This window comes from Chlorella variabilis (genome assembly GCF_000147415.1).
Source record: "Chlorella variabilis unplaced genomic scaffold CHLNCscaffold_4, whole genome shotgun sequence".
Lineage (NCBI taxonomy): Eukaryota > Viridiplantae > Chlorophyta > Trebouxiophyceae > Chlorellales > Chlorellaceae > Chlorella > Chlorella variabilis.
The window spans coordinates 24,916-50,904 of record NW_005435084.1 but is presented as its reverse complement, the minus strand read 5'-3'; the positions used below and the strand labels follow the sequence as shown (position 1 = coordinate 50,904).

The 25,989-nt window shown below is 67.2% G+C and overlaps 7 protein-coding genes across 7 annotated transcripts; 6 read left to right on the top strand and 1 right to left on the bottom strand.

Annotated features, from left to right (window-relative positions):
- Positions 1-1,221: 1,221 nt before the first annotated feature.
- On the top strand, positions 1,222-6,194 carry CHLNCDRAFT_141869 (hypothetical protein; the record flags this gene model as incomplete). The annotated part of the gene is made up of 11 exons (XM_005850169.1): positions 1,222-1,303; positions 1,365-1,495; positions 1,631-2,318; positions 2,538-2,595; positions 2,769-2,897; positions 3,077-3,209; positions 3,373-3,469; positions 3,650-5,083; positions 5,304-5,425; positions 5,775-5,852; positions 6,093-6,194. The coding sequence occupies 11 exons, from the start codon at positions 1,222-1,224 to the stop codon at positions 6,192-6,194; spliced, it is 3,054 nt and encodes a 1,017-aa protein (XP_005850231.1).
- Positions 6,195-6,642: 448 nt separating this feature from the next.
- CHLNCDRAFT_141868 (hypothetical protein) lies at positions 6,643-14,688 on the bottom strand (the record flags this gene model as incomplete). Its single annotated transcript, XM_005849911.1, has 19 exons — positions 6,643-6,873; positions 7,049-8,299; positions 8,440-8,502; positions 8,681-8,996; positions 9,174-9,250; positions 9,584-9,725; positions 9,868-10,090; positions 10,235-10,514; positions 10,674-10,733; positions 11,449-11,559; positions 11,743-11,835; positions 12,033-12,095; positions 12,316-12,482; positions 12,692-12,797; positions 12,915-12,985; positions 13,161-13,583; positions 13,751-13,834; positions 14,009-14,374; positions 14,541-14,688. The coding sequence occupies 19 exons, from the start codon at positions 14,686-14,688 to the stop codon at positions 6,643-6,645; spliced, it is 4,275 nt and encodes a 1,424-aa protein (XP_005849973.1).
- Positions 14,689-15,322: 634 nt separating this feature from the next.
- Positions 15,323-16,539, top strand: CHLNCDRAFT_141867 (hypothetical protein; the record flags this gene model as incomplete). Its single annotated transcript, XM_005850168.1, has 6 exons — positions 15,323-15,367; positions 15,459-15,623; positions 15,766-15,855; positions 15,938-16,025; positions 16,195-16,271; positions 16,417-16,539. The coding sequence occupies 6 exons, from the start codon at positions 15,323-15,325 to the stop codon at positions 16,537-16,539; spliced, it is 588 nt and encodes a 195-aa protein (XP_005850230.1).
- A 216-nt stretch (positions 16,540-16,755) lies between these two features.
- CHLNCDRAFT_141866 (hypothetical protein) lies at positions 16,756-17,998 on the top strand (the record flags this gene model as incomplete). Its single annotated transcript, XM_005850167.1, has 5 exons — positions 16,756-16,892; positions 17,065-17,129; positions 17,261-17,389; positions 17,558-17,668; positions 17,829-17,998. The coding sequence occupies 5 exons, from the start codon at positions 16,756-16,758 to the stop codon at positions 17,996-17,998; spliced, it is 612 nt and encodes a 203-aa protein (XP_005850229.1).
- A 125-nt stretch (positions 17,999-18,123) lies between these two features.
- CHLNCDRAFT_141865 (hypothetical protein) lies at positions 18,124-20,543 on the top strand (the record flags this gene model as incomplete). Its single annotated transcript, XM_005850166.1, has 12 exons — positions 18,124-18,133; positions 18,293-18,408; positions 18,569-18,617; positions 18,738-18,826; positions 18,958-19,024; positions 19,154-19,228; positions 19,344-19,404; positions 19,505-19,590; positions 19,759-19,851; positions 19,991-20,081; positions 20,215-20,337; positions 20,468-20,543. 12 exons carry the CDS (start codon positions 18,124-18,126, stop codon positions 20,541-20,543), a joined length of 936 nt encoding a protein of 311 aa, XP_005850228.1.
- Positions 20,544-20,709: 166 nt separating this feature from the next.
- CHLNCDRAFT_141864 (hypothetical protein) lies at positions 20,710-22,025 on the top strand (the record flags this gene model as incomplete). The annotated part of the gene is made up of 6 exons (XM_005850165.1): positions 20,710-20,780; positions 20,894-21,019; positions 21,163-21,240; positions 21,439-21,499; positions 21,708-21,764; positions 21,945-22,025. The coding sequence occupies 6 exons, from the start codon at positions 20,710-20,712 to the stop codon at positions 22,023-22,025; spliced, it is 474 nt and encodes a 157-aa protein (XP_005850227.1).
- Positions 22,026-22,749: 724 nt separating this feature from the next.
- On the top strand, positions 22,750-25,977 carry CHLNCDRAFT_141863 (hypothetical protein; the record flags this gene model as incomplete). The annotated part of the gene is made up of 8 exons (XM_005850164.1): positions 22,750-22,785; positions 23,021-23,324; positions 23,498-23,551; positions 23,665-23,808; positions 24,074-24,230; positions 25,378-25,412; positions 25,677-25,747; positions 25,966-25,977. 8 exons carry the CDS (start codon positions 22,750-22,752, stop codon positions 25,975-25,977), a joined length of 813 nt encoding a protein of 270 aa, XP_005850226.1.
- Between the last annotated feature and the right edge of the window lie 12 nt (positions 25,978-25,989).

Genomic DNA, 25,989 nt, shown 5'->3' with positions numbered 1-25,989 from the left:
CGGCCACCGGGCCTCTGCGCCTCGCCTCCCTCAACATCGCCGCCCCCTCGCCAACAGACCTCAAGGCAAGTGCCTGCCCCTGTGCGGCGGGTGACGACGCTTGCCGTCATCATCACTCAATGCCACCCAAAGCATTTCGTTGGTTGCGCGGCTGCGGCTGGTCTGCCGCTGGCCTGATGCTTGTGGCCCCCGTTCCCACACCGCGTGACGCCCCTCTGCAGGGCATGTTTGGCGGCACCACCCCGCTCAGCAGCAACTCGCTCAACGCAATCCTGGATGACCTCGGCAAGTGAGTGTGGTGGCATGGTGGCGCGTGAGTGTGTTGCAGAGAGAGGGAGCAGGCGGGGGTGGTGCTTTACACACTCACTTGGTTTTGGGTCAGAGGGAGTCAGTCATAGGTTACGGCGGGTAGAGCGGTCGATGCTGAGCCATAGCTGATATTGCCTGCGCCTGCTCCCTGCAGGGGCAGCAGCCTGCTCAAGGGGCTGTCGGCGGAGGGCCTGGGGTCGCTGCCGCCGATGGAAGGCGGCGAGGCGCAGGCGGCGGCGGCGGGCGCTTCGGCGCACCTTGCCCCCATGCCCCTGCGGCTGCCGTGACTCGGCAGAGGCTGGATGGCCAGCTCCAGTAGCTGTCAGATGTGCGTGGTGGTGTGGGCACAGCGCTGCTTCCCTGCCCTGTTTTTGTTAGAGAGACTCGCCTGTCGGCGGCATGCAGGGGGGGGCTCACCGACGCTCATCTCCCTGCGCCCAGATTGGGGCAGAGAGGCCTGTAAAACTGCTATTGCGTGTAATACATCACACAAGCACTCCATACCAGGGTCAACAACGAGCTGGTTTGCACTATCCTGATTCCTGCAATACGGGCGCTAGGGCTGTGGGCGAGCGGGCGGCGGCGACGCCGGTGCCGCCAACTGCTTAGCCCCAGCAGGGGTGCCCATCCCCTCGTTGGTGTCGCGTTCACATCGTTCGCTCCTTTATACGCTCCTGACACCGTTTGCCCCTCGCCCGGCACCACGAAGTGAGCCCCATTGTACCCCTCACCTTCTTCCCGCGCTTCCAGCAACGAGGATCGCCCCTCCCCGTTCCCCATCGCATTCGGTGGTTCACGGAACAGTGCTTGGAGACGGAAGGGAGGCGAAACAGCCCAGCCGACCGAGTGTTTTGAGGGCCGACCAGCGGGTGAGCCTGTCCCGCCCTGGCCATGCATTATCCCGCGTCTGACATGCCGCTGCAACCAGGGCTGACCACAGAGGGGCAGCAGGCCGACATGCGGTGGCATGGCAACTCGGCAATGAGCCCCAGGGGTGGGGATCTCTTGCAATCGCTTCCCCACGCGCCTCCTGAAGCTGATCCGCTTGCTTGCAGAGCCCGCAGCACCCTGCCAACGCGTTTCGGGAGCTGCCCGACTGGAGCTGGGCTACCAGATGGGCTTGTTTTCGAAGCTCAAGGGCAAGGCAAGCCATCGGCAATTGACAGGGCTGGACGGGATAGGCGCTGTGGGCCGACCTGGCCCTGGCCTCTGCAGCGGCCGGCATGCGCGGCGGCGGAGCCGCCGCCATCTGCACGACTGATGCTACTTGGCCGAGGCAGCTGAACTGACCTCCCGCACGTCCATCCCTGCTTTGCTGCAGAAGAAGGAGGCGGCGCCGGCGGCGCCTGTCCCGGTGCCGTCCGCCTCGTCCGCCGCCGAGCGTGCCGCACAATACCTGCCCGCCAGCGCCGGCCTGCTGTCTGGCAGCTACAAGCCAGCCAGCGCGTCCGTCCTGTCGGCAAGCCATGCGACCGGCGGCGGCAACATAGCGATCAGCGTGCCCACGCCTGGCAAGGGCGGGTCGCCGATTGCGGCCCGGCACGCGGCCGACGGCGGCATGCCCGCAGGCAAGCGGCCTGCCGGGCTTCTGCTGGAGGTCTCTGCCGCTGCACAGGAGGCTGCACAGGAGGCTGCACAGGGCAGCAGCGCGGCAGGCGAGGAGCTGGGGCAGCAACCGTCAGCAGAGGACCGGCCGCCCACCCCGGACCCCGCCTCGCCCCTGGCCGCCGCCACGCCATCCAGCGGCGAGGCGGGCGACGGCGCGGTGGAGAGCAGCAGCGGCAGCTGCGCCACCCTGGGTGACGCCGCCTCCGAGCGCGGCACCTCGGCGGCCGCAGCGCTCGACCGCCTGCGCCGCGCCTCCCCGGCCGGCAGCCTGGCCAGCGAGGCGAGCGTGGCCGCCAGCGGCGTGGAGTGGGCGGCGGCCGCGGCGGCCGCGGTGGGGCAGCGCGGCCAGCAGCTGAGCGCGCGGCGCCAGATCCGGCAGGCCATGGGGCCCGAGGTGGAAGGTGAGGCGCCGCCGCAGCAGAGGTCTTGCCAGCTAATGCCGTCGCCTGCCTGCCTGCCTGGCTTGACCTTACGTGGGAGCGGCAGGGGCTGGTGGTGCGGCAGTGTAGCCCCAAGGGCGGCCCGCCCTGTGCCTCCCGCCTGCCTGCCTGCCTGCCTGTGCTGCTCGCTGGTCTGCTTTGGCTGAGATGCCACCCGCCCGCCTCCTCCCCTGCTCGCAGCCCGCCTGCGCGAGGTGTTTCTCGAGTACGCTTCCCTGGGTGCCACCGGCAGGCAGAGGTGGGCTGCCCCGGCGCCTACCTGCATCCGCTGGACCGCCACCGCGCTTGATGCGTGCCCCTGCTCCTGCTCTTCTAGCTGCGCCTCCCTCAAAAAACCGCTGCACACCGCTGACGTCCTGACCCCCTACCTTCCCTTGCCTCCCTCCCTGCCCTCCCCTGCCCTCCCCTTAGGCTGGAGGAGCTGGACTCGGCCCGCTTCTACAAGCTGTGCCGCGAGTGCGGCCTGCTGTGCCGCCGCTTCACGCGCGGCTATGCCGACGTCGCATTCACCATCGCCAATTCCCGCAAGGAGATGCGCAGGTGGGCCAGCAGAGGGGGTGTGGAGTTCTGTGATCTGTGTTTGTCTGTGTGTGTGTGTGTGTGTGTGTGTTTTGTGGTGGTGGTCGGCGTGTTGGAGTTGTTGTTGGTGGTGTCTTGGTGGCGGCGGGCTGCTCCAGCGCGGACCTCGCCTCCCCTGCCCGCCTCCTTCCCGCCCGCAGGCTGACCTTTGACGAGTTCTGCACCGCGCTGCGCCTGGCCGCCTTCCGCAAGCAGTGCACGCTGCAGCAGGCGAGGCCCACCGCCGCCTGCCTGCCCCCTACCCGCTGCGAGGGAGCTGCCCTGTGGGGCCCTGTGCCGGCCCCTGCTGGGCGCGCCTGCGCGGCGCATGCGCCGCCTCGCGCCCGCCTGCCAGCCCCCACACCCTCCCCTCCGCCCCTGCAGCTCCCCTCAAATCACCTGAGCGTGTCACACTTCTTCTTCTTCTTCTCCCACCCCCTGCCCCGACTGTCTGCAGGTGGCCACTCTAGTGGCAGGCAGCGGGGGCCCCGTGCTGAGCCGGGTGACCACTCCAGAGGCGGTACGGCTGTACGACGACCTTTCCACCTGGACTGGTGAGCCCATGCCCCCCATGGGGGGAAAACTGCTGGGCGAGGGGCTGCAGGGAGAGAGGCTTGGGGCACACATGTGCAAGTACAGGAGGGGAACAGTCGGCACCACCACACCACACACTATTACACACACGCTTTCATGTTAATCACGCGTCCTGCCCCTCACTGCTGCTGCCTCCGCAGGCGTTCAGTTCCAAGTGGCGGCGGAGGCGGCCTTTGCGCCCGCCGCTGGCACCCCGGGCGGCCCGCCGGCGCGCGGCGGCGGCAGCGGCGGCGCCAGCCTGGGCGCCAGCGGCGCGGCCACGCCCAACGCCGCGCGCTGCGGCAGCCTGGCTGAGCTGGCGCTGCGTCAGCAGCAGGTGCAGCACGGCTTCCTCGACCCCGAGCGTGCCGCCGCCGAGGCCGCCGCCGCAGACAGGCGGCGGCGCGAGGCGGAGGCCGCCATTCGGCGGGCCGAGGGCGAGGCGCGAGCGGCGGTGGAGCGCGCCGCTGCGGCCGACGAGGCCGCTCGGGCCAAGGTGCAGGAGGCGGTGGCGGCTGCGGCGGCCGCCGAGGCCGCCATTTCCGACAACTCTGCCGCGGCGGAGCGGGCCAAGCGGGAGGCGGCGGCCCTTCACGAGGCGGCCGCCGCGCAGCAGGAGGCGGCGCGGGCCGCGGAGCGCGACGCGGCCGCCGCCCTGCGCCGCGCCGCGGCGGCGGAGACGGCGGGGGAGGCCGAGGCGCAGGCCGCGCTGGCGGTGGCTGCGGAGAAGGAGCGGAGGGCCAAGGACGCCGCCACCAGCGCCTGGGCGGCGGCTACGGCGGCGTCCGAGGCAGCCGAGGCGGCGGCGGCGGGGGCCGCGGAGGCGGCCGAGGCCGAGGGCTGGAGCCAGGAGGGCGCCGACAGCGTGGCTGCGGCGCAGGAGGAGGCCGAGGCTGCGGCGATGGCCGCCATTCTGGCGGCACGGCAGGACGCCGAAGCCGCCATGATCGACGCTCTCATGCAAGCAGAGGCGGCCGAGGCGGCGGTGGAGGCCGCGCGGGCCGAGGCGGCGGCCGCCGAGGAGGCCGTGCAGGCGGCCAAGGCCGAGGCGGCGGCGCTGCTGGCGGCGGCGGCGGCTGCCGAGGCGGCGGCAGAGACGAACGAAGCGGCCAAGGCGGCGGCACAGGCGCGCGCGGCCGCCGCCAAGGACGCAGCCGCCGCCGCGGCGGTGGCGCGCCGCAAGGCCGCCGCCCGCGCCAAGCTGGACGCCGACCGAGCGGCTTCGGCGGCGGCGGAGCGGCGCGCGGCGGCGGCCGCGGCGGCGCAGCAGGCCGCCGACGCCGCCGTGCGGGCGCAGGCCGCCGTAAACTCCCGCATCCGGGCGCAGCAGAAGCTTGCTGAGGCGCTGGCGAGGGCTCGCGCCACGGGCCTGGCGGCGGCGGCCAGTGCCGCGCTGGCGCAGCCCTCCACGCCCGAGCAGCGGCGGCCTCGGCCCGCGGCGGCGGTGGTGTCGCCCGAGGCGGCGGCGGCGGCGGCGGCGGCGGCGCTGGACGCCGCCCGCCAGCGCTTTGGCGACAGCGCCGACGTCACGGCCGCCGACCTGAAGCGCGTGTGGCGCGAGTTTGCGGCGTTTGGCAAGAAGGCGGCGGCGGACGGTGGGTGGCCGCCGCCAGGGAGCCCGCTGCGGCTCAGAAATAGAACAGGCTGCAGCCGCCTTGCTTCCCGGCGCTCCCTGGCCCAGGCACCTGCTGCTGCTGCTGTCTGGGACACCCCTCTGCTGCTGCTGGCTCTCCCCTCGCCTGCCGAGCTGTCCACTCCTGCCGCCCACCCCCTCTGCCTGCCTCCCTTCCCTGTCTGGCCCCCCTGCGCACGCAGCCAAGGATCTGCGCATGGAGGGCGCCCTGTTTGCCAAGCTGTGCAAGGAGTGCTGCCTGGTGGACGGCGGCGGGCTGACCCTGGCGCAAGTGGACCTCACCTTTGGGAGGGTGGCTGACAAGGTACATTAGAATTACAAGATACATTTTTCTTTAGAGCGGGCTGCCCGCCTTGCCTGGCTGGGGCTGTAGACATGGGCGTGGGCGTGGGGTTTGGGTTTAGGGGGTTTAGGGTTTAGGGTTTAGGGTGGGGTGGTGGCAGGCTTGGCCGACCGGCTGGCTGGCTGGCTGGTGACGGGAGGTTGCTGGCTGGCACGCCGCCTCCGCCCACCCCCTCCAAGCACGCTGGCGTGCCTCCCTGTGCGTGCCGCGGTGGCTGGGCGGTGATCCAGAGCAGCCAGAGCAGCGGGAGGTGCCGAACCGACAGGCCTGCTGGCCGGCCGCCGCCTGCCTGTCCCTCGCCCGCCTGCAGAGCCGCTCCATCTCTTTCAAGCAATTCCAAGAGGCGCTGCCGCTGCTGGCCACCGCCCGCGGCTGCGACGTGCAGGAGGTGAGCTGGGTGGGGAAGAGGCCTGCAAAAGTGGGGCGCTGCTGGAAGGCCTGCAGAGATGTGGAAAAGAGGTCTACAGGCATGTGGTGCTGCTGAGAGCAAAAAGCAGCTGTGGCAAGGCTGCTGCCTGCATGCGTGCCAGCTAAGAAGAGGCTGCCTAGGTGCGGGCGTGCACTGATGAGCCATGCCCAATTCTTCTGCATCGACCGAAGCGTCTTCTCCCCGCCGCGCTGCGTGCAGATCAAGCTGCTGGTGGCGGCGGCGGAGGGCCCTGTGCGGCGCGGCACCACGCCGCTGGCGGTCCGCTTCCACGACCGCTGGGGCAAGCCGCCGCAGGCCTGACACCAGGGCATGCTTCCCCAATCGTCCCCATTCCTACTTCCTCTTTGTTGGCATGCACACTCCTCGGTTGGGGGCCCAAGCCTCCCCAGTTTTCCTTCTCTTGTGTCTTGCTGTGTCTCATTTTTGGCGCCTTGTGCTCATGCGATCCGGCGGTTCATTCATTCCAACCATGTCACCATACATGTGACCTCAACAAATGCATCGAACGAGGCTCTTTGTAAATGCTACAATGCGGAGCCGAGACTGAGAGGCTTTCTAACGTGTGTGTGTGTGGGTGGGTGTATGTGTGTGGGTGTGGATGAGTCACCAGTTGTTGGTCAGAGTTGGTGGCGGTGCTGGTCGCTGGATGGAAGAGCTATGTCGAAGCAAGGAAGGAAAGGAATACACAACCGCAGGAAGCAGTCCATCGGAAACTAGGCCTGCACGCCACCTGCCTGGGCCCCGGGCCCTAGCGCGGCCGAGCGTGCTGCAGCACCTGCAGAGCCACCGCCCCCACCAGCCCAGCCAGCCCGGCGGTGCGCACAACGGCCTCCAGCACCTTGCGGCCGCCGCCGCTGCCACCCTGCCCATTCCGCCTGGCCTCGCCATCTCTGTTGCGCCCTCGCCGCCGCTGCTGGGGCTGCAGGCGGCTCTTGGCCTTGCTGGATGCAGCGGTGGGAGGGCTGATGCCAGGGGTCAACTGCACCGGCAGTCATGGAGCAGCAATCATGTCGATGCTGATGCGATGTGCCACCAGGCATGCTGCTGCCTGCTGCCACCCTGCACCACCATCACAAGGAACCAAGCTACACACGTCGTTGGCAGGCAGGTGGTCAGCAGCAGCAGCCAAAGGCAGGCGGCAGCCTTGCCTGCACGGGGTGGGAGGACATGGCGCCGGCCGCCTCGGATTCGCCCTCCTCCTGGCCGCCCCGCGCGGCCGGCGTGCCGGCTCCATAGTCGGCAGCGATCAGCGCCCCGGCGCTGCTGTGGCTTTGCACCGGCGACAGCAGCGGCAGCTTGGCGCCGGCGCCGGGCGCCACCCTGGCCTCCTCGGCAGGCTCCGCCGGCGCGGCCGCGGGGCTATTGCCTCCAGAGTCCTGGCCTGCAGGGGAGCCGCCCTCCTGGGCACGCTGCTGCTGCTGCTGCTGCTGCTGCAGGCGCTGCAGCTCCAGCAGGACCCCCTGGATTCGGCGGCACAGCCTGCTGCTGCTGGCGGCGCGGGCCGAGGGCGGCGCCGAACCGCCGTCGCCCTCCGCCTGCTGCGCCTGCTGCGTCTGCTGCAGCCACTGCACGGCGCAGGCCACATCGGGCGCCACATCCTCGCTGCTTCCCTCGGCGGAGGCTGGGCGCTTGGGGCTGGCCGCCGGGGTGCCAAACACGCTGCTGGCGCTGCTGCCGGCGCCGCCCAGGAAGGAAGCCAGCAGCAGCTCGGCATCCGTCACGTCGCTCTGCAGGCGGTGCAGCTGGCGCTGCGAGGAGTCACGCTCGGCAGCCACCGCCGCCAGCTGCTGCTGCAGCCCCGCCCGGCTCTCCTCCAGCTGCCGCTGCAGCGCCGCCTGCCGCTCCTCCGCCTGCCCCAGCTGCCGCCGGAGCGCCTCCAGCTGGCCCTCGGCCTCCTGCAGCTGCTGCAGGGCGGCCTGCTGCTCCGTGGCGGCGCTGCGCACCGCAGCCAGCTCCTCGGCTGCCTGCCGCCCCAGCTCGGCTGCCTGCTCCCGCACGGCGGCCTCATTCTCCTGTGCAGTCTGCTGGTGCGCCGCCATCTGCTCCTCTGCAGCCTGCATGGCCGCGGCAGCCGCCGCCAGCTGCTCAGCAAACTCGGCTCGGTCCTCTGCCGCAGCCCGCAGCTTGCCTTCCAGCTCTGCCCTGGCAGCTGCCGCCTCCTCCAGCTGCTGCCGCAGCGCCGCCTGCACCTCCTCCGCCTCCTGCCGCACAGCGGCAGCCAGCTCCGCTGCCTCCTGCACCGCGGCCCGCTGCAGCCGCTCTGTCTCGGCGGCCGCCTCGGCCTGCTGCTGCTCCAGCTGCACAGCGGCCTCCCACTGCGCTTGGGCCGCCTGCTGCGCCGCCTCTTCCTGCTGCCGCTCAAGCTGCGCCTGCGCCGCCCTCAACTCATCACGCACGGCAAACACCTGCAGGCGTGGGGAGCGGACACAACATCTACCAATGGTAAACAGGGGAAGCGGTGTGCTAGCTGCTGTTCATTTCACATGGCAAAAGCAGCTGCGCAAGCAGGGCAGGGGCAGGAGCATGGGCAGCAGCAGGCGCGGACCTCGCTGCTGGAGGCGTCTGCCCGGCGCTGCACCTCGAGCAGCTCGCCCCGCAGGTCCGGCAGCTGCACACAGGGAGGCAGGAGCAGCAGCGTGCAGCACATAGTCGGGCCGCATGGTGCAGGCATGCCGTAGCAAAGGCCAGCGGCGGCCGGCTGCAGAGCACCTTAACCGCTATGACGGAGCCAGGCTGAAGCTGGCGGGAGCAAACAACACGGGGCAGGGCAGTGGGGCCCAGCCCACCTGCAGGCGCAGCTGCGCCACCTCTGCGTCCCGCTGCTGCAGCTGCTGCCGGAGGGCCTGCGCCTCCGCTGCGGCGCCGCTGCGCTCAAACTGGGCTGCTGCCAGCTCGCCGCGAGCCACCTCCACCTCTGCCTCCGCCTGCTGCCAGCGCTGCTGCAGGGCCGCCGCCTCGGCCTGCAGCTGAGCCACCTCCTCAGACCCAGGCCCGCCCGCGGCGGCGGCGGCGGCCGCGGTGGCGGTGGCGGCGGCCTGCTCCGCGGCCGCGAGCTGCTTGCGCAACTGGCGCAGCGCCTGCTGCTGCTCTTCCAGCTTCTCCCTGCGGGGGTGCGCGTGCAGCCAGGAGGCCTGTCAGCCAGCCAGAACAAACACCTGTCCACACGGCCAAACACAGCAGTACTTCTGTTGGCTGCTCTGAACCCTTCAACTCCTGCACATGTTGACCCGTGCAGCACAGCGGTGCCGCTGCGCCCTGCACATGCCCTGCATCTCACACCTGAGCACCTCCAGGTGCGCATCCTTCTGTGTCAGCTCGTCTTGGGTGATGGCCAGCTGCCCCTCCAGGCTGCACACCTGCGGCAAGGGCAGGGAGGCGGGGGGACACATTCGTGCACACATTATACTTCATTGCTTCACACAGCCTTGAAGAAAGCAGACATCTGAGCCGTGGAATGTGGCTGGGCTACATTGCATGAGAAGCAGCAGGGGAGATCGTGGCGAGGGTGGCGGCGGCGAGGCGACTCGCCTGGCGACGAAGATCCTCCTCCCGCTTGTGGGCAGCCTGCGGGCAAGCAAGGACTGTTCAGTGCACGCAGCAGGGCCAGGCACGCAGCAGGGCCAGGCACGCAGCAGGCTCGGGCATGCAGCGCAGCCACCCCATCCCAGCAAGGAGGCCGGCAGACGCACAGGCGACAAGCAACCATCATGGCAAGGCAAGGCAGGTGGCGTGGCGATGCGTGGCAGCAGCAGACGTGCCTGCAGCAGCGTCAGCGTGCGCATCAGCTCCTCCTGCTGGCTGGCACTGTCCTCGCGCAGCAGCGACAGCTCGCTGCAGGGCAGGACGAGGTGTGTGTGCAAAGACAGGCGACAGATCAGTGGGCATGGGATGGTGCGCCCCGGCGAGCCAGATGCAGCAACCACGGCGGCAAGCTGTGCGCTGGCGAAGAGCTGGGCCAGCCACGGCAGCTCACCCGTCCTGCTTCCGCAGCATTGCCTGCAGCAGCGCGGCGTCTGTGTGGCGCTTGGCGGGGCTGGGCCCCGCGCTGGAGCTGCCGCCGGCGCCCTCCAGGGCGGCGCTGTGGGCTGCGCGCAGCTGCGCGCCCAGTGCCTCGTTCTGCGCCTGCAGCCGGTCTGCCATCGCCTGCAGCTCGGTGTTGGCGGCCTGGAGCGCCAGCACCTCCCTGCGCGCCGTGCCTGCAGCCAGGGTCACGCAAGCATGTCTGCAGGTGTACGATGCAGGTACGCTGCAGGGAGCGGGGCCCGTGACTGCAAACCGGTGGGACCTGCGGAAAAGACTGCTTGTGCCGACCGGTAGAACGATGCTTTCCTGGCGCCCACCTGCGGCCTCCTTCAGCAGCGACTGGCGCTGCTTGTAGTCGGCCTTGGCGGCCTCCAGCTCCTGCGACTGCTGCCGCAGCTGCGCCTGCGCCAGCACCAGCTGCTGCCGCATCGCGGCCAGCTCGGCGGCGCTCAGGGCGTTTGAGGCATCGCCGCCGTCGGCGGTGGCGGCGGCCAGGGCCGCAGCCTGCGCTGCCTGCAGCGCCGCCAGCTGCCGCTGCAGCTCCTTGGTCTGCACCTCCTGCTTGACGATGATGTCTCCCAGCTTGTGCGCCTTGTCCTGCTCGGGTGGTAGAGGCGCGGGCGGGAGGCGGCGGGCGTCGGCTCAGGTGCATGCTGCACCCTGGCGCGGCGGCACCTCGATCGGGCGATTCCACGCTCTCTGCACCCTCCCGCTGTTATTGCAGCGGCCAATGATCACATGGGCCTGCGCTCCCACCTTCCACTGCAGGGCCTTCTCGGCCTGTCTCTCCAGCTGCGCATCGTCCTCGGACGAGGCCTGCGCCAGAGAGGCCAGCAGCGGGCTGCCAGCCAGCGGGCTGCCGCTGGGCAGCCCATGCCTGTTTTGAACTGTTCTCAACATGGTGGCGCGCTGTCCCCGCAGCACTCAACTGGGGCCGATCAAAGCGCTTTAGGCGGCCGACTGGGCGGACAAGGGGCGGCATGAGTTGTGCCAACCTGGCCGCCGCTGAGCTGTCGGGGGTGGCTGTCGGTGCCTGCCCGGCATCCGGCTGATCACTAAATCCAAATAATGAGCATATTCATCGGGTGATTTGAGTTCTTAAACCTGTACATCCTTTTCTCTGGCAAACCCAATGCCAACGTGCCAGCGCTGCTCAACGCCGCTTGCCGCAGGCACCAGTAGACTACCCCACTTTGTGGGCCCTGCTCTCTGCTGCGCTCAAAAAGCCTGAAGGATATTGAAGTATACGATTGGTGAACGTGTTTACACGCTGTTACGGAATGGGATAGTGGAGAAACGGGTAAATATCCATATGATGGAGAGCAAGTAGAGAGGGAGCAAGGGAAGCATTCGCGATGCCTGGCAGCAATGACGCCTCAGGCAGCAATGACGCCTCTCAGAACAAGGCAGGCCGCATGGCGTGCTGCGCGGCAGCCAGGGCCGGCAGCAGCGCCATTTCCACCGCTTCTGCCAGCATGGCGACTGCCTCGCCTGCCGTCGCCGGCTCGCCTGCCTGCCTACTGCCGCCCACGGCCGCTCCCGTGCTCTGGCGCAGGCGGTAGCTGGGCCGCCGCTGGCGCTGCTTGCGACTGTAGGTGCGCGTGGTCTTTGCCCACGCCTTCTTCACCACGTTGTGGCACACCTGCGGCAGAGAGGTGCAGCCGGGAAGGACACGGCGGCAGGGGTGGGTGGGGGCAACTGAGGTGGGGCCTGGCCTGACTCCAGCAGGCCACCCAGGGGCAGCTCAGCCAGGGTACGTTGGCTCACATGCAGTACACTAGGCAGTACACCAGGCGGTACACCCAGCAGTACATGCGGTACGCACCTTGAGCTCCTCTGTGTAGTCAGGGTGGTCCATGGGTGTGTACCCGCCTCGGCACAGCTCGGGGAAGGACCGCCAGAAGGACTTGTAGCCGCCCTGCAGGCAGGAACAGGAGGCGGAGCCAGGCACAGGGGAGGCAGGCAGGCACAGTTCGGCACGATCCAACATCGGGTATGCGTGGGCAAAGGCGGCAGTGCATCGGTGCGGGCGCGTGGAGGCCAAACTGCCAACTGGCTGCAGTGCAGCCACAAGCAGGCTGCTGCTGGGCGGCAGGTATGGGCGGCCGGGCCCACCTGCAGCACAAAGACGTGCGGGTGGGAGAGGGCAGGGTAGTCGTGCAGGTGCGCTTCGCGATCCTGCAGGCAAGAGCAGGAGGCACAGGGGCAGCAACAGACACATGGAATTGGAATGAGGCGCCCACGGGGCGACGGCTGGGGCGGGCGTGTCGGCAGCTGCATGGGCTGTCAGGCAGGCAGCAGAGCGAGGCGCTGCTCCGCCTGAAAAGCAGCAGCTCCCAGGCGCGGCGCTGCTTGCTGTCGGTTCCTCGGTCCCTCCACCCCACCCCTCCTGCCGCACCTGGTTGCGGACCCACTTGGCGGCGCGGGGCCCCCTCTCCGTAGAGAACTCGCAATGGAAGATGACCGCGGTGCGCTGCCAGCAGTCGTCGGCGCCAGCAGAGGAGCAGGCGCGGGGCTGCGCCAGGAAGGCAGACACCTCCTCGGGCGTGGTGAGGTGCAGCGCGCCTGCGGGGGCAAGCCAGGGGAGGGGGTGGGCCAGGGGGGTGGGTCACACGGCAAGCGCGCCTGTGCTGCCCAGGCAGGCAAGCCGGCTGTCCAGCCTGCCTTGTGCCCACCTCTGAGCCCGCCGCGCCCTGCTAGTGCCACTCCACACCCTCCCACGAGCTCCCCACTCCCATCGCCAAAGCACCGAACCAGCAGCAGGCTCCACCCACCCGGCAGGTGCCCCCCCTGGAACTCGTAATCGTAGCGGCAGTCCACCACAGCAAAGTCGTCCAGCCCAAAGGCGGCCGCGCCGTGCGTCAGGAGGTCGCGCATGGTCTGAAGGGGCAGAGGGCGGGTGGGGACGCAGGTGGCATGCTTACACCCAGCGGCGTTGCCGACAGCAAAGGGGAACGGTGCAGCAAGGCCCGACGAGGCGCCTCCCCCTGCCTTCACCTTTGCTGTGATGGCGGGGAAGCCGCAGTCGGGTTGGTCAACAGTGGGCAGCGCGTGGCAGGGCTGGCCCGCTGAAGGGCAGGGAGTTGGGAGCGGGGAGCGCATGGGCATGCAGCAGACAGCACGCATGGCAGGACAGCTGCAACCGCACGATGAAGCATCTGCCCGGCAATGGTCTGCCTGGCACTGATGAATCAAGGCGAGGCGTAGCGAGTGGCATCCGCTGAACTCGAGGAGCAGACTCACGGAGGGGCGACAATGCGGGCTGCAGCATGGGGCTTCCGCAGGCGCAGCCGGCATCCGTGCCGCACACCGGGCTGCTGCAGCTGACGCCGCCTGCCCCGCTGCTGCTGGCGGGGCTGGCAGCTGTGTCCTGCATATCCTCGTCCGCTGCTGCCACCACTGCCGCAAGCTGGGCTGCCATGCCCGGCAGCGGAAGCGGGTCAGACCAGTAGTTGAGAAGGCTGCTTCCTCCGGCGGCCTGGGTGCCTGCTCCTGCAGCCCCACCTTCCTCGGCCGCCACCCCTGCTGCTGCCGCCGTCGCCTCGTCTGCTGCATCTGCTGCGTCTGTTGCGCGGCTGGGCCATGCGGGGCAGGCGCCGCTGAGCGATCGGCGCCGCTGCTTGGCGGCCGGCTTGATGAGGGTGGGGAAGGCTGCGCTCATGTCCGCTGTAGGCAGGCAAATGCAGGGCAGGTGATTTCCAAATTATTCTAATTTGGAACGATTTGCGGAGCGGAGTGGAAATACTGCTGCAATGAGCCAAACTTAAGGTGCAAGCCTGCAGCTCTTCCACCGAATGGCAGGACTGCTCGGCAGCCCTCTTTCTGCCCCTCACCGCCTGGGCTGATGAGCAGCTTGCGCTTCAGCGTGGGCACCCCCGACCGCTTGTTGCCGGTGGCGGGGCGGTCAAACTTGCGGGCTGCATGGGACAGGGAAGACGGCAGGGGCCAGTGTGCGGGGCCGACAGTTGGTGTGGCAGTGGCGGCAAATGTGCGAGATGGACGCGGAAGGAGCTAACTACAGCAGAGGCATGAAGCATTCGCTGGCGGCTGCAGCACACACCACCTGCCTGCTGTCCCCAAACGGGTCGCACCTGAATCGGCCTCGGCCGCAAAGCTGAGCCTGCCACGGAACACCACGTATGGGGAGGGGCTGCCGCAGCTGGCGCCGCCGCCCGTCCCCGCCACGCCGGCGGCTCTGTTGGAAGTGGTGGGGACAGCGGCCGCGGGGGTGGCCGCCGCCGAAGCCGACCTCCCCAAGCAGCACGCGATCTCTACATCTCCGCTTGGCTGGCGGCTGGCAGCCGCTGGCTCATCTACTGCAAACCGCACCGACGGCTGCTGCTTCTGGTGGCTGGGCAGCCGGGCGGCGGTTGCCTTTTGGCGCTGGGCTGTGAGGCTGAAGGGGTTTGCTGCGGCCGCGACATTGACGGGGATGGCTGCCAGCGCGGGGCGGGACCCTGCATGGGCGGCACCACTCCAGTGGCAGTTAGCAATGGGCGCAACAGGCGGCCAGCGGGGCGTGCGGGCAGGATTGACATGATGCGCAGCCAATCGGTGCAGGCGCCAGCAGTGGCTACCACCTGTACCCACAGCCCAGCGGCAGCGCGGGCTGCGGCGCCCCACCTTTGCGCAGCGCCTGCCCTGGCGTGTCGCCGTTCCTGATCGTGCGCTGCGCCTCCCAGCGCTGCGACAGGTGCAAGATGTCAAGCTCCAGCGAGGACTGGCTGGAGGAGGAGCCGTGCTGCTCCATCGCCTCCTGCATGGTCGACATGGCGCAGCCGCACGGCGGCGCCCTCCCGACGTCCACACAACCCGCCAGCAAGACCCTGCAGGCGGCGGGCCGCCGTGCCGTCAGTGCAGCGTCTAACACGCAGCTGCCAAGCAGCGATATGGCCAGAGGGTGCCACAGGTGCCGGCCATCCCCCAGCAGCTGACTGGTGGCGGGAATGGTGCCCGGCAGGCTTGTGGCGGCACAGCACACGCGGAACCCGATGCGCGCCGCACCTGGATAGCCGGGGGGCTGTGCCGCCACCGCGATTAGCAGAATCTGCAACGGTGGGCAGAACGTTGGGAGCCAACCGGAAGGCAGGGACGTCCCGCAGGCCCCAGCAGAGACGGTGGAGACGATCGAGAGCAGCTGGCGGTGAGTGCTAGGCGCCGAAACTGCGAAAACAAAAGAAACCTGGCCGCGTGCTCCGCCGTGCTGCGCCAGGTTGCGGCTGAAAACACCCTCAACCAACGGTGATTAAACAGCCTCATCTGTGTGCAGTGCACTGACTAGCCCTCAACATGCAGCGCTGCCCCTTGAGACATGCCATGATTTGCTCAGTCCCCACGCCGCTGCTCGCACGCAGCGCCGCAGCAGGCATCCGCGTGTCATTATTAAGGGCTAGGGTGCGACATGCATGCGGCAGGCGGCAGCAGCAGCAGCGGCCGCCGCCGCCGCCGGGGTGCCGCCACAGGCCGCAGCTGCGGCGCCGAGGGCTGCGCTGCTGTGCCGGCAGCAGTTCCGTAGACGAGCCCCCTCTTCTGTCAGATGAGGACGCGCTCAGCAGCGAAGACCAGCCAGGCAGCAGCGGCGGCAACGGCGGCAGCCTGCGGCGGGATGAGTGGGTGGTGCCGCTGCCGCCGCACCTGCACGGCAAGGCGCCGCGGCGGCACTGGAATGCAAATGCCCTGGCCTTCCTGGGAGACTCTGTGTGGGAGGTGGGATTTTAGCGGATGCATCGAGCATCATGTGTTGCATGGCATGGCGTGAAAGCTGGTCCTCTGCAGCCGGCCTGCGCTCGTGATTTTCTGATTTCCCGAGCCGCCTGCCTGCCTGCCTGCCTCCCTTGTACGCATGTAGCTGTATGCCCGTCGCCGCTTCTTCTACCCGCCCAGCCGCAAGGAGAGCTACTTCAGCTCGGTGGTGCAGCACGTGCGGGCGGAGACACAGGTGGGCCCTGGGCTTTGTGCTGCACGGGACAGCATGTGCCTGCGCGCTTGTGCTGGCTCCGCCCTATGTTGCCCTGCTGCAGCAGCAGCACGACGCGGCAACACGATTCTTGACAGCTGCTGCTGCCCTGGGACGCATCCCTTCCTGCCGCCTGCGCCGCAGGAGCGGCCGTACAGGCAGCTGCTGGGGAGCAACTTCTTTAACAGACCCCGAGGGGATGTGGTGCCGAGGGGGGGCAACCCCCACAGGGCGGGCCCTGCCTGCCCGGGATGCTGCCTCGGCGGCCGTGGCGCAGGCCCCTGCGGGTTGATGGTGGGCCCGCATTACTGGTGTGCGCAGGCGTGACGCCCAAGCGGCTGTCGGACACGGGGCTGAAGCGGGAGACGTACCGGGCAGCCACGGCCATGGAGTGCCTGGTGAGCCTGCGGCGCAGCAGGCGGGCACGGCGAGTGGGCCTTGCAAGCGTTGAGCTTTGGGCTTGCTGCCAACCACCTGTGCGAGCATCCTGCCGATGCTAACGCGCATGCCGTGCCGTCGCTCGTGCCCGCCGCCTCCCTGCAGTCGGGATACCTGTACCTGTCTGACCCTCCGCGGCTGCACGACATGATGTGCCTGCTGGGCCTGGGCGACGCGCCGCTCGACTGCGGCGGCAGTGGGGTGGCCGGCGCAGACGGTGGACAATGATCAATGGTGGACAATGATCGATGGCATTTGAACAGTGATGGGCTACCGTGTTTGCTGTTGTAAGCATAAATTCTGCCGGAATGAAGCGCGACAAGGGGTGCCGGGCCTGCCAGCAAAGCGTCGGTGAGGTGGCGGCGCCATGTCAGGTCCATCCAACCAGTGTCTCTCACACATTCCTCCTATGAGATTCGAGTGGTGCACGCCCTGCGCGGCTCAATGGCGGCCTCTGGTGGCGATCGGTTCGGCGTGCCCACCGCGTTTGGCTCGGGAATTGAGCTCACCACGGTAACCAGCGACGATGATCAGATGTGGGGCGCGGGGAAAGGGCTCCTGGAGAACGGGCAGCAGACCATGTGAGTGATCTCGAGGGGCATGATGAGCAGCCCCAGGAGGTTTGTGCAACACTACACGGCCGCCTGAACATTCGAAGGGCGCGCCAGCCCTGCAAGGCGCCTGCCAACGACCTGGCGCCACCGCCACCTTCACCGCCCGCTGCCACCGCCTGTCTTGCCCTTTGCTGTGCAGGCTGCAGAGAGTGCGGCAGAGGGTCAGCCACCGGCCGCTCGCGACCATTCTCATCGGCATCACAGGTACGGGGGGGTTGTTGACATCAGCGGGCGCGGTCGGCATGCTTGCCTGCTTCGCATCGCTTTGCCGATGCATTACCGCACCCAACCGCTCGTCACTCACGCAGCCTCTCTCTGCGGCACACCACCTGCAGGCTTGCTGCTGCTTGCACTGGTGGCAGCCGCGGCATACAGCAGCGGGCGGCACAGCGTGGCGCTGGGGGTCACTGGCTGCGCTGGCATCTCGCAGCCGACCACACCGGGCGACACCGTGGCACCAGAGGGTGAGTCGGGGAGCCGGGCCTGCAGATTTTGCACAGCCATGTGATGTGTGCATGCTATGTTTTTGCATGTGTTTGTTGCATGCAGCCTGGAAAGAGACACCCTCCATGTGTTGCTTTACTTGGCAGACGTAACCCAGCGGTGCTGTTTGCCACCTCCCCGACATGCAGGCAGCATCAGCAGCAGCTTTGAGGCGCAGCACGACTTCCGCGGCCGGCCGCGCAGCGTGGCAGCGCGGGGCGGCGTGGTGGCCGCAGACCACGGCCGCTGCAGCGACATAGGTGCGCTGTGCTTGAACAGGGCATGCCATGCTGCGGGCCATTGGCGTGCCCGTTTGGTCACTGTCTGCACATGTTTTTGTGGAGGAAGTGCGCAGCAGACGCCTGCTGGGCACCAGGCCACACTCGCTGCCTGCCTGCTGTGTATCCCCGTGCGCCACAGGCGCCGAGGTGCTGCGAGATGGCGGCAATGCCGTGGATGCTGCTGTGGCCACGGTGCTGTGCCAGGGCATCTACAACCCCATGGCCAGCGGCGCGGGCGGCGGCCACTTCATGCTGATCAGGCGAGCGCCCTGCGGGGCTGCCAAGGAGCTCCAGCATGCCACCGAATGATGCACTGATGGATGTACTGCCTTTGACAGATGCATCCTGCTGCTCGCGCCTGGCGCAGGCTGCCAAACGGCACTGCCGAGTGCGTGGACGCGCGGGAGGTGGCGCCGACTGCAGCCACCGAAACAATGTACAAGGGTGCGCCACTCAAGCGGCTCCGCGCTGGCCGGCCTGCTGACCTGTGGCGATAGGATGAGAAGAATAGGGCACTCGTTTCCTGACATGGCTTGCTTATGTGGCGCTGCTACTGTTGCCGCTCAACTCCCATCTCATGTTTTCTCACGCCCCCGCATGCAGGACGCCCGGAGGCCTCCATCAACGGCGGTCTAGCCGTGGCGGTGCCTCTTGAGCTGCACGGCATGTGGCTGGCGCACCAGCGGCATGGCCGGCTGCCCTGGAAGCGTCTGTTTCAGGTGGGGTGCATGTGGGTGGGTGGGTGGGTGGGTGGGGGTGGGGTGGGGTGGGGGGGGGCTCAAGTGCTGCATGCTGTGTAGGAGGTGCCAAGCAGGCCATGAGGCTATGTAGCTGTGTGTGCAACATTGTCCCGCCATCTTGCCTTGTCTTCCCCTGCAGCCCGCCATCGCGCTGGCAGAGGGCGGCTTTCCGGCGCACCCCTACCTGGGTGCGAAGCTTACGCAGCAACTGGTTGGGTGTGCCAGCCCTTGTTGTGTGCACCATCCCCTGAAGCGGCATGCGCCCGTGCAGTGTTTCCATGCTGATAACTGCCTCTTCCTACCTGCAGTGGCTTCACTGAGCGGTGAAAACCAGACGGCGGCGCTGTTGCAATGGCCCGCGATACGGGACACCTTCTTGAAGAAAGACGGCGGCAAGGTGCGGGGTGGCAGGGCCGCTCTTTGCAGTAGCCTCCTGCACATTGGTCTGCGTGCTCAACCTATGTCAGTGCCTGCCCTTTTGAGACCATGCTAGCGGGGCTGATGCCGCTCTCGCCCTGGCTGCTGCAGTGGCGGGCACCACGGGTGAATGAGACGTGCTGCAAGCGGCCCAAGCTGGCAGAGCTGCTCACAGCTGGTGAGGCCCATTGGTTTGGTTTTAACTGCTGCTGCTTACCGCTCGCTGCATGCAGTGCACCGGGGAGCGGGAGCTTGGTCGTCGCACCAACCACACCATGCTTACCTTATCTGCTGCGCTGCATCGCAGTTGCCGAAGACGGGCCCCAAGTGCTGTACACAGGGCGGTACGCCAAGCCGCTTGTGCGGGACATCCAGGCGGCAGGTGGGCGATGGCAGGGCCTTGCCCTTGTGCTGCCTGCCTCCTGCCCAATCTGTGCCACCCCGTATCATGTCATGCCTTTCACATCATCTGGGACGTCTGTGCCTGATCCGTGCAGGCGGCATCATCACAGCAGCAGACCTGGCGTCAGCAGCAGCAATAGTGCGCTCTCCCATCAGGTGATTTGGGGGACCCGCCATGTGCAGGCAGGCAGGCAGGCCATTGCAGTGCAGTGCAGGGCAGCTTGATGAACACATCGTTCTTTCCGGCTGCGTGCAGGCAGCGGGTGTGGGGTCTGGACTGGATTGCCTCCCCCCCTCCCAGCAGCGCGGTCACGGTGCTGGCAGCCCTGCAGATACTGGCAGGTGGGCCGCGCTGCACGTGTGTGTGCATTACACGTGTGATGAGGATTGCATCCAATCTGGAATGCCATGGAGCATCATTTCAGTGTCTGCACCTGCCAGTCGCCCACGCCTTCGGTTACCTCATGCTCATCCATGCCCGACCCACCGCGCTCTGCTCAATAACTGCAGGGTTTGAGCAGCCCCTGGCGGGCAGCGGCAGCCTGGGTGTGCACCGGACAGTGGAGGCGCTGAAGCACGCCTTTGCGCTGCGCATGAGCCTGGGTGAGAGACGCAGAGGGTGGATGTGGCAGGCAGGCCAGCCAACAGAGCAGATGGGCCTTGGCCGTCGCTGCTGCCAACTGTGGCTGTTGACAGGTGACAGCCAGCCAACCGCTGCCACCCGTGTGCTGTGCCTGCGCAGGCGACCCAGGGCCCGACGCCGAGAACCCCTTTGTCAACCTCACTGCCATTCTTTCCGCGCTTCACGACTCAGATTTCATGTCATCTCTTCGGTGCGCGATGCATGCGGCCTGCCCTGGCGCTGTTGGTCTGGCAGAAGCAGTGACTGTCACAGGTACAGGTGCCCCCTCAACTCCTCCAGCTTCTCTTTGTTGACCTCCCTCTCGCGCCGCATCCACTTTGCAGCACCGACATCCGTGACAATGCTCTGCCCCTCGCACACTACGGCGGGCGCTTCAATGTGACAGCTGCTGGCCTGCACCCCGAGGACCACGGCACCTCACACATAGCCGTGGTGGACGCCGACAGGTGGGCGAGTGGGGTTGTGGTGGAAAAACTGATGAGGGATGAATTGGGATGGTTGGCAAGCCACTGCGCAGGACGCAGGCTTGTGCTGTAAGCCGTTTTGCTCCAATCCTGCTGCGCTTGGCCTCTGCAGGATGGCTGTGTCGATGACCACCACAGTCAACACCGGATTTGGCAGCAAGGTTCTGTCCGCATCCACAGGCATGTGATGGGCGGGCGGTGCCTGCTGGGGGCCTGCTCTCAAGCTGCGCGTTCGTCATTGTGTGAATATGTTCAGCGCTGCCCCCTTAACTTGCCCGGCACCTATCCCCAGCCCAGCCTGCCTCTCACCCCGACTTTCCTGCTGCTTCCGCAGGCCTGCTGCTCAACAACCAGATGGACGACTTCTCCACCCCCGGCCAGCCCAACGTCTACGGCATCTCGCCCAGCCCAGCCAACTTCATACGGTGGGCATGCATGCGCCATGGGGAGTGAACCGCGCTGCCGGGGCTAAGGCGCTTCAGCCCAGCAACCTTCGGATGCAACCCTGCATCTCCCGCGTGCCTCTTGCCCTGTGCAGCCCCGGCAAGCGGCCGTTCAGCTCCATGAGCCCGCTGATTGCGGAGCGCGGCGGCCAGCTGGTGCTGGCCATCGGCGCCAGCGGCGGCCCGCGCATCATCTCCGCCGTACTGCAGGCCGCCGTCAGGTGGGGTCTGCGGCGGCAGGACTCACCTGGAGCAGCTGCCATGCTCGACACGCACGCCTTTGCTCCTCCAGCAGAGGTGCCTTCTGTTGCGCCTCGCTCCGGCCGACCCCAATTGCTTTCTGCCGCTGCCTTGTGCTGCCCAGGCTGCTGGCGTACGGCGAGGGCCTGTTTGCGGCGGTGGCCAACCCGCGGCTGCACCACCAGCTGGCGCCCGACTCGCTGTGAGCACGCCACTGCTGCTGCTGCTGCTGCTGCTGCTGCTGCTGCTGCTGCTGCTGCTGCTGCTGTCGCTGACGCTGGCCCTGGCCCGCTGTCGAGCTGGAGTTTGGGCCGGGAGAAAACGCCAGGGAGTCGCTGGGATGAAGTCTTGACTGTCGCCAGTTGCTGCCGGGCCCCCCTGCCCTTGGCCTGCCTGCCAGGTATGTGGAGGACTGGAACGCCACAGGCGTGGCCTTCCACTACGACTCCGGCATGGCGCAGGTGAGAGCAGGATTCAGAGGGTGGCCGCTGTTTGTGTACAGCCGGGCCACAACCAGCAGCAGCAGCGGCCAGCAGCGGCCAGCAGCAGCTCCAGCTGAGGTGCTGCATTGCGGCACATCGCAGAGTGCAGTTGTTGCCTGCCGCCCAGGAGCCCTTGAGCAGCTCTGTCGCGCCGTCACGCCCTGCCACCGACCGCCCCTGCCTGCAGCTGCTCAAGGCGCGGGGGCACCGCATCGCGGCCACCAAGTGGGGCGCCATCACGCAGGTGGGCACCCTGCTGGGCTCCTCTGCTCCCCAGCTGCCGCTGTGCAGGGCTGAAGCCAGCAGTCAGGAGCCCCTCTGGCCTTCCGCTGGTTCAGTCGGTTGCCTGCAGCCAGCAAGCGCCTCTGCCATCACGTCCTCGGGGCGCTCACGGTCCTGCTCCACGTCTGGCGCTGCCATGCAGGCGGTGTACCGCGATGCAGACAGCGACACGCTGCACGCCGTCAGCGACCCTCGCAAGGACGGCGCGCCGGCAGCTGCGTAGGCGCGGCACCCCCTGGCTGATGAATTCTTCTTCTTGTACACCTGGCTCCAGCCGGCGGGGCGCAACATGATGTAATGCTGCTGCACCGTGGCCAGGTTTATCTCTGCATCGCTTCTCCCAGTCGCGCGCTTGGGGGTCAATAGAAGCGCTTGCCACTGAAGCAGCGAGCCTCGTTGAAGCAGTGGTGAGCCAGGGGCTGCACGGCTGCCGCCTGGCAGGAGACCCATTTTGGCGGTGCCTGTTGGTCTCCCCGCCAGCGAGGCCCACCGCCCACACTCCCCCGCGCCAGTCGGCTGCTCATCGCGCAGGCGTCTGTCTTCAACAATCGGCATTCCCTCTTCAGGCTATGTATCTGGGAGCCACATGGTCATTATGAGTATTCCAGCAAGGATTTATTCACTGTGTGAGGACGTTCAGCTGCTGCCAGCTCTGCTCGTCAAACGGGGTACGGCGCTGCCCCTGCGCCGTGCCCACCACCGCCGCCTGACGCGGCAGTGCCTGGGATGGGCTGCACTTGCTCTAGTGCGTGCCCATCCCAGAACTGCGCTGTCTCAGGGCCAAAGTTGATGTGGGGGTGAGGGACACTTGCGGTGTACTCCGCGCAGTACAATTTGAACTTTAGGCAGTCAAGAGGCCTGGCCGCATTGCTGCTGATTCCCACTTTGCGACGGCACGCAGACGTTTGAGGCCAAGCTTTGCAACCTACCAGGCCGCCAAGCTCACGATGCCTGGCCAGGACCAGCCTCCAGGGCCTGCAGAGGTGCGCAGCGCTGGCCAGCAGGCCGGTGTGACCTCGGGGCACCTCGCAAAGGGCAGAAGCTGGGCAGCGTCTCCTACTGCGTGGGAGTGCGCAGTTTCAAGGCAACCCTGCGTGCTTCTGCGGTGCACAGCTGCGCTGTGGAGAGGCGAGGAGCTCCTGCACTGATAGTTGCGGCAGCCGCCGCGGCCGCCGTCAACCCTGAACCCTGCCGCCACGAACTGCTCCTGCGTTGCAGGCGGGGCTCGTGGCCCGCGTCGGGCGCTCCTTTTGCGGGACGGGACCTGCCTTCCTGGCCGCGTGCGTGCTGGCCATTCTCGTGCTGGGCGCCCCACAGCTGCTGGCGAAGGGCGCTGGGCCGGCGCAGCATCTGCACGTGCACGTGCACGTGGCGCCCTGCCGCTCAGAGCGGCCTTCTCGCCGAGGAGTGCAGGCGCAGGACGAGCCTCCCACTCCGCCGCCGCCATCTCTGACACTGTCTTCTGGCCAGCTGCAGCTGATGCTGCATCCCGTCTGCGCCGAGTCTGAGCAAGCGGCTGCGGGTGAGGCTGCCCAAGCGCTGCCGCTGGTTGGGTCCAGCTGGATTGCAGTGGGGATGTGGTTTCCATTTCGGTATTTCAGGCAGCGCTCCCACTCAGCCGATGCTGCCGCATGGTGCTGCCAGCAGTGCACAAGAAGCCGCTGCGCCCCTTTCGTCAGTCCCCTTTTGCTGCAGGCAACAGTGTCGGCGGGAAGGCCATCCAGGCAGAGCCAGCCGGCTTGGCACAAGGTGAGGCCCTGCTGCAGCCACAGATGCGTATGTGTGCTGGCCCTGCTGTGTGGCATGTTTTTTGGTCGGTGCGGCGCCCAGAATGCCTGCCTCTCTGTATCTTCTGGCTGCAGATGCGCGCCAACTGCCCCCCTTCGTCGGCAACACCTGCCCGCCGAATGCTGCCTGCGACGACGGCAACCTGGGCCTGGACGTCCCTCCCGCACCTGCGACCCTGCCCAGCAGCAGCCCTGTGGATGAGGTGGACAGCGCGCCTGGTATGCTGCCGGCCGAGCGGTGGCGGAGCTGTGCAGCGCCAGCACTGGCCTTCCTCTGGTGGCGTTGATGTGTGTGCATGTGGCCCGCGCTGTCCCGCAGGTGGCGCCGGCGCTGGGAGGCACGGTTGGGTGGATCTTCTGTGTCGTGTTCTGACAGGTGAGTGCAATGGAGCACCTTGACTTGCAGCCCAGCAAGCCGCTCCCGCACCTGCCGCCACACCTGCGCACTCGATGCGCCTTTCCCGGGTCCCGCCGCCGCCCGCAGGCCTGGCGACGGTCATTGTGGTCCTGCCATTCACCCTGGAGCGTGATGTCCGCCCTGTGGTGTTCAGGACGCTGCCGTTTCTGGTTGCGCTGCTGGTTCTGATTCTGCTTCTGATCAGGGCAGTCATCATTGCGCTGAGCCCGGTTGGGCCGGCACAGTACCGCGCACGCCATTAGTGCACAGTCAGCGAGGGGACGCGGCGTAGGCAGGCCGCTAAGTGGCCGACCGCAGAACTCATATTCAGCACCACAGGATTGGTCCAGCTGTTGGTGCCTGCGTCATGGCCTTACGGAACCTACTGAATGCAATGCTTCATGTATTCCACTGTTATTTGTCTGTGTGAATTCAACATCCGTGACATTTTTGTTTTTGTATTCTGTAATGTGTGTCTGTCAGTTGCTGCGCGAGATGCGGGATCGTGCTCCCAGCGTAGGCGGCAGCAGCACAAGGCTCATGCTTGCGCCCGTCCTTTGCCGCCGTGCTTAGCACTGCACAGATTGGCGGTGGCTCCCCAATCCACCTGGCATCCAGCAGGTATGAGTTAGACCAGGCCTGAGGACCCTTCGCTCGATGCAATTAAACACATTGGTGCCCCATGTCGCAGGCCTGTGGCCCGCCCCGCTGGCGCGGCGCCGCCAGACAAGCAACTCTTCTCATGCGGTCCTCGTTTCTGTTGCTTTGCATCACTTAGATCAGCCTAGTGACCTCCTTTACGATCTTTGCTCGTCTTGGGCGGCCGGCGAGCGAACGATGTCGAGTGCAAGGCTTGCCTCTGCGGAGGTCATCACCGGTGCAGGAGGCGATGGTCAACTTGTGGGGACCGGGTACAGGCCTCCTGCAACCCGGCGTTGTGAAGTGATGGTGAGTTGATAGAGGTGGACAAACCAGGTGCTAGTGCGAGGTGTGTGCAACGGCTGCTCATGTGAGCATTGAATCCGAGACGTGCGTGCAGGGCCTGCGGCTCAGCGCCACCATCGCATCGCCCGCCGCTACCCGCCCCCCCCACCTCCCGGCCTGGCGTCTGCTCGTCCCTGCTGTGCAGGCTTTGGCAGTCTGTGGTGCAGGCTCGCTGGCCCAACCCATCACTGCAGCACCGCACCTATCAGTCAGCGTTGCAGGGGCGAGGCAGGCCCCGAGTCGGATGCTCTAGCAACGTGTCCACCTCTACTTGGTCCATGGCCCGCTCTCACCAGCGTCTGCCCCAGTGTGGATGGGAACCGCAGCTGGCAGCAGCGATCCGGCACAGCAGCGGACGGCACGTCACGGCGGCGAAGGTTGTCGCCAGCTGCGCCTCCATCTCGCAGCCCCACCGTCCCCGGCGACGACGTGGTGCCTGCAGGTTGGTCATCCTCGCTCGCTGATGTTTGGCTTGGCTGTGCAACGCCGCTGCTGCCTGGTGCATGCAATCTGTCCTGCGCTGCTGGGCTGACCTGCAGTGTGCTGGTTCCCTTGGCATGTTGTTGTGCCTGGAATTGGATTGAGTCAGTGGTGATTGAGCACCTTGTGCATGATGCGGTTTACCTGCCTCCTTTTCTTGCAACAGGCGCATCATTACCATGCCGATGCTTGTTTCCAGCGTGCTGCCTTGCCCATACACCTGCAGGCCATTTGCGCACCTGCTTTGACGGCGGCCTGGGAGTTCACCTGGAGGTGCACTACGTGCGCTTGCTCCAGGTGCGACTGGCTGGGCAAGGATGGCTGTACAGAGTCGCCGCTGCTGCAGTGTATAGTATTTAATGCATAGTGCTTGGGCCGACGAGATGCTGCGGGGCTCCCCTCTTTTCATATTTCGCCCGCAGCAGCAGCGGGCGCGCGACTCGCTGCGGCTGTTTGTAAACACCCCTCCTATGCTGCTGCTGGGTTGAAGGCCTACCCGCTGCTGCTCTGTGCAGGAAGAACAGTAAAGCCGGCATCGC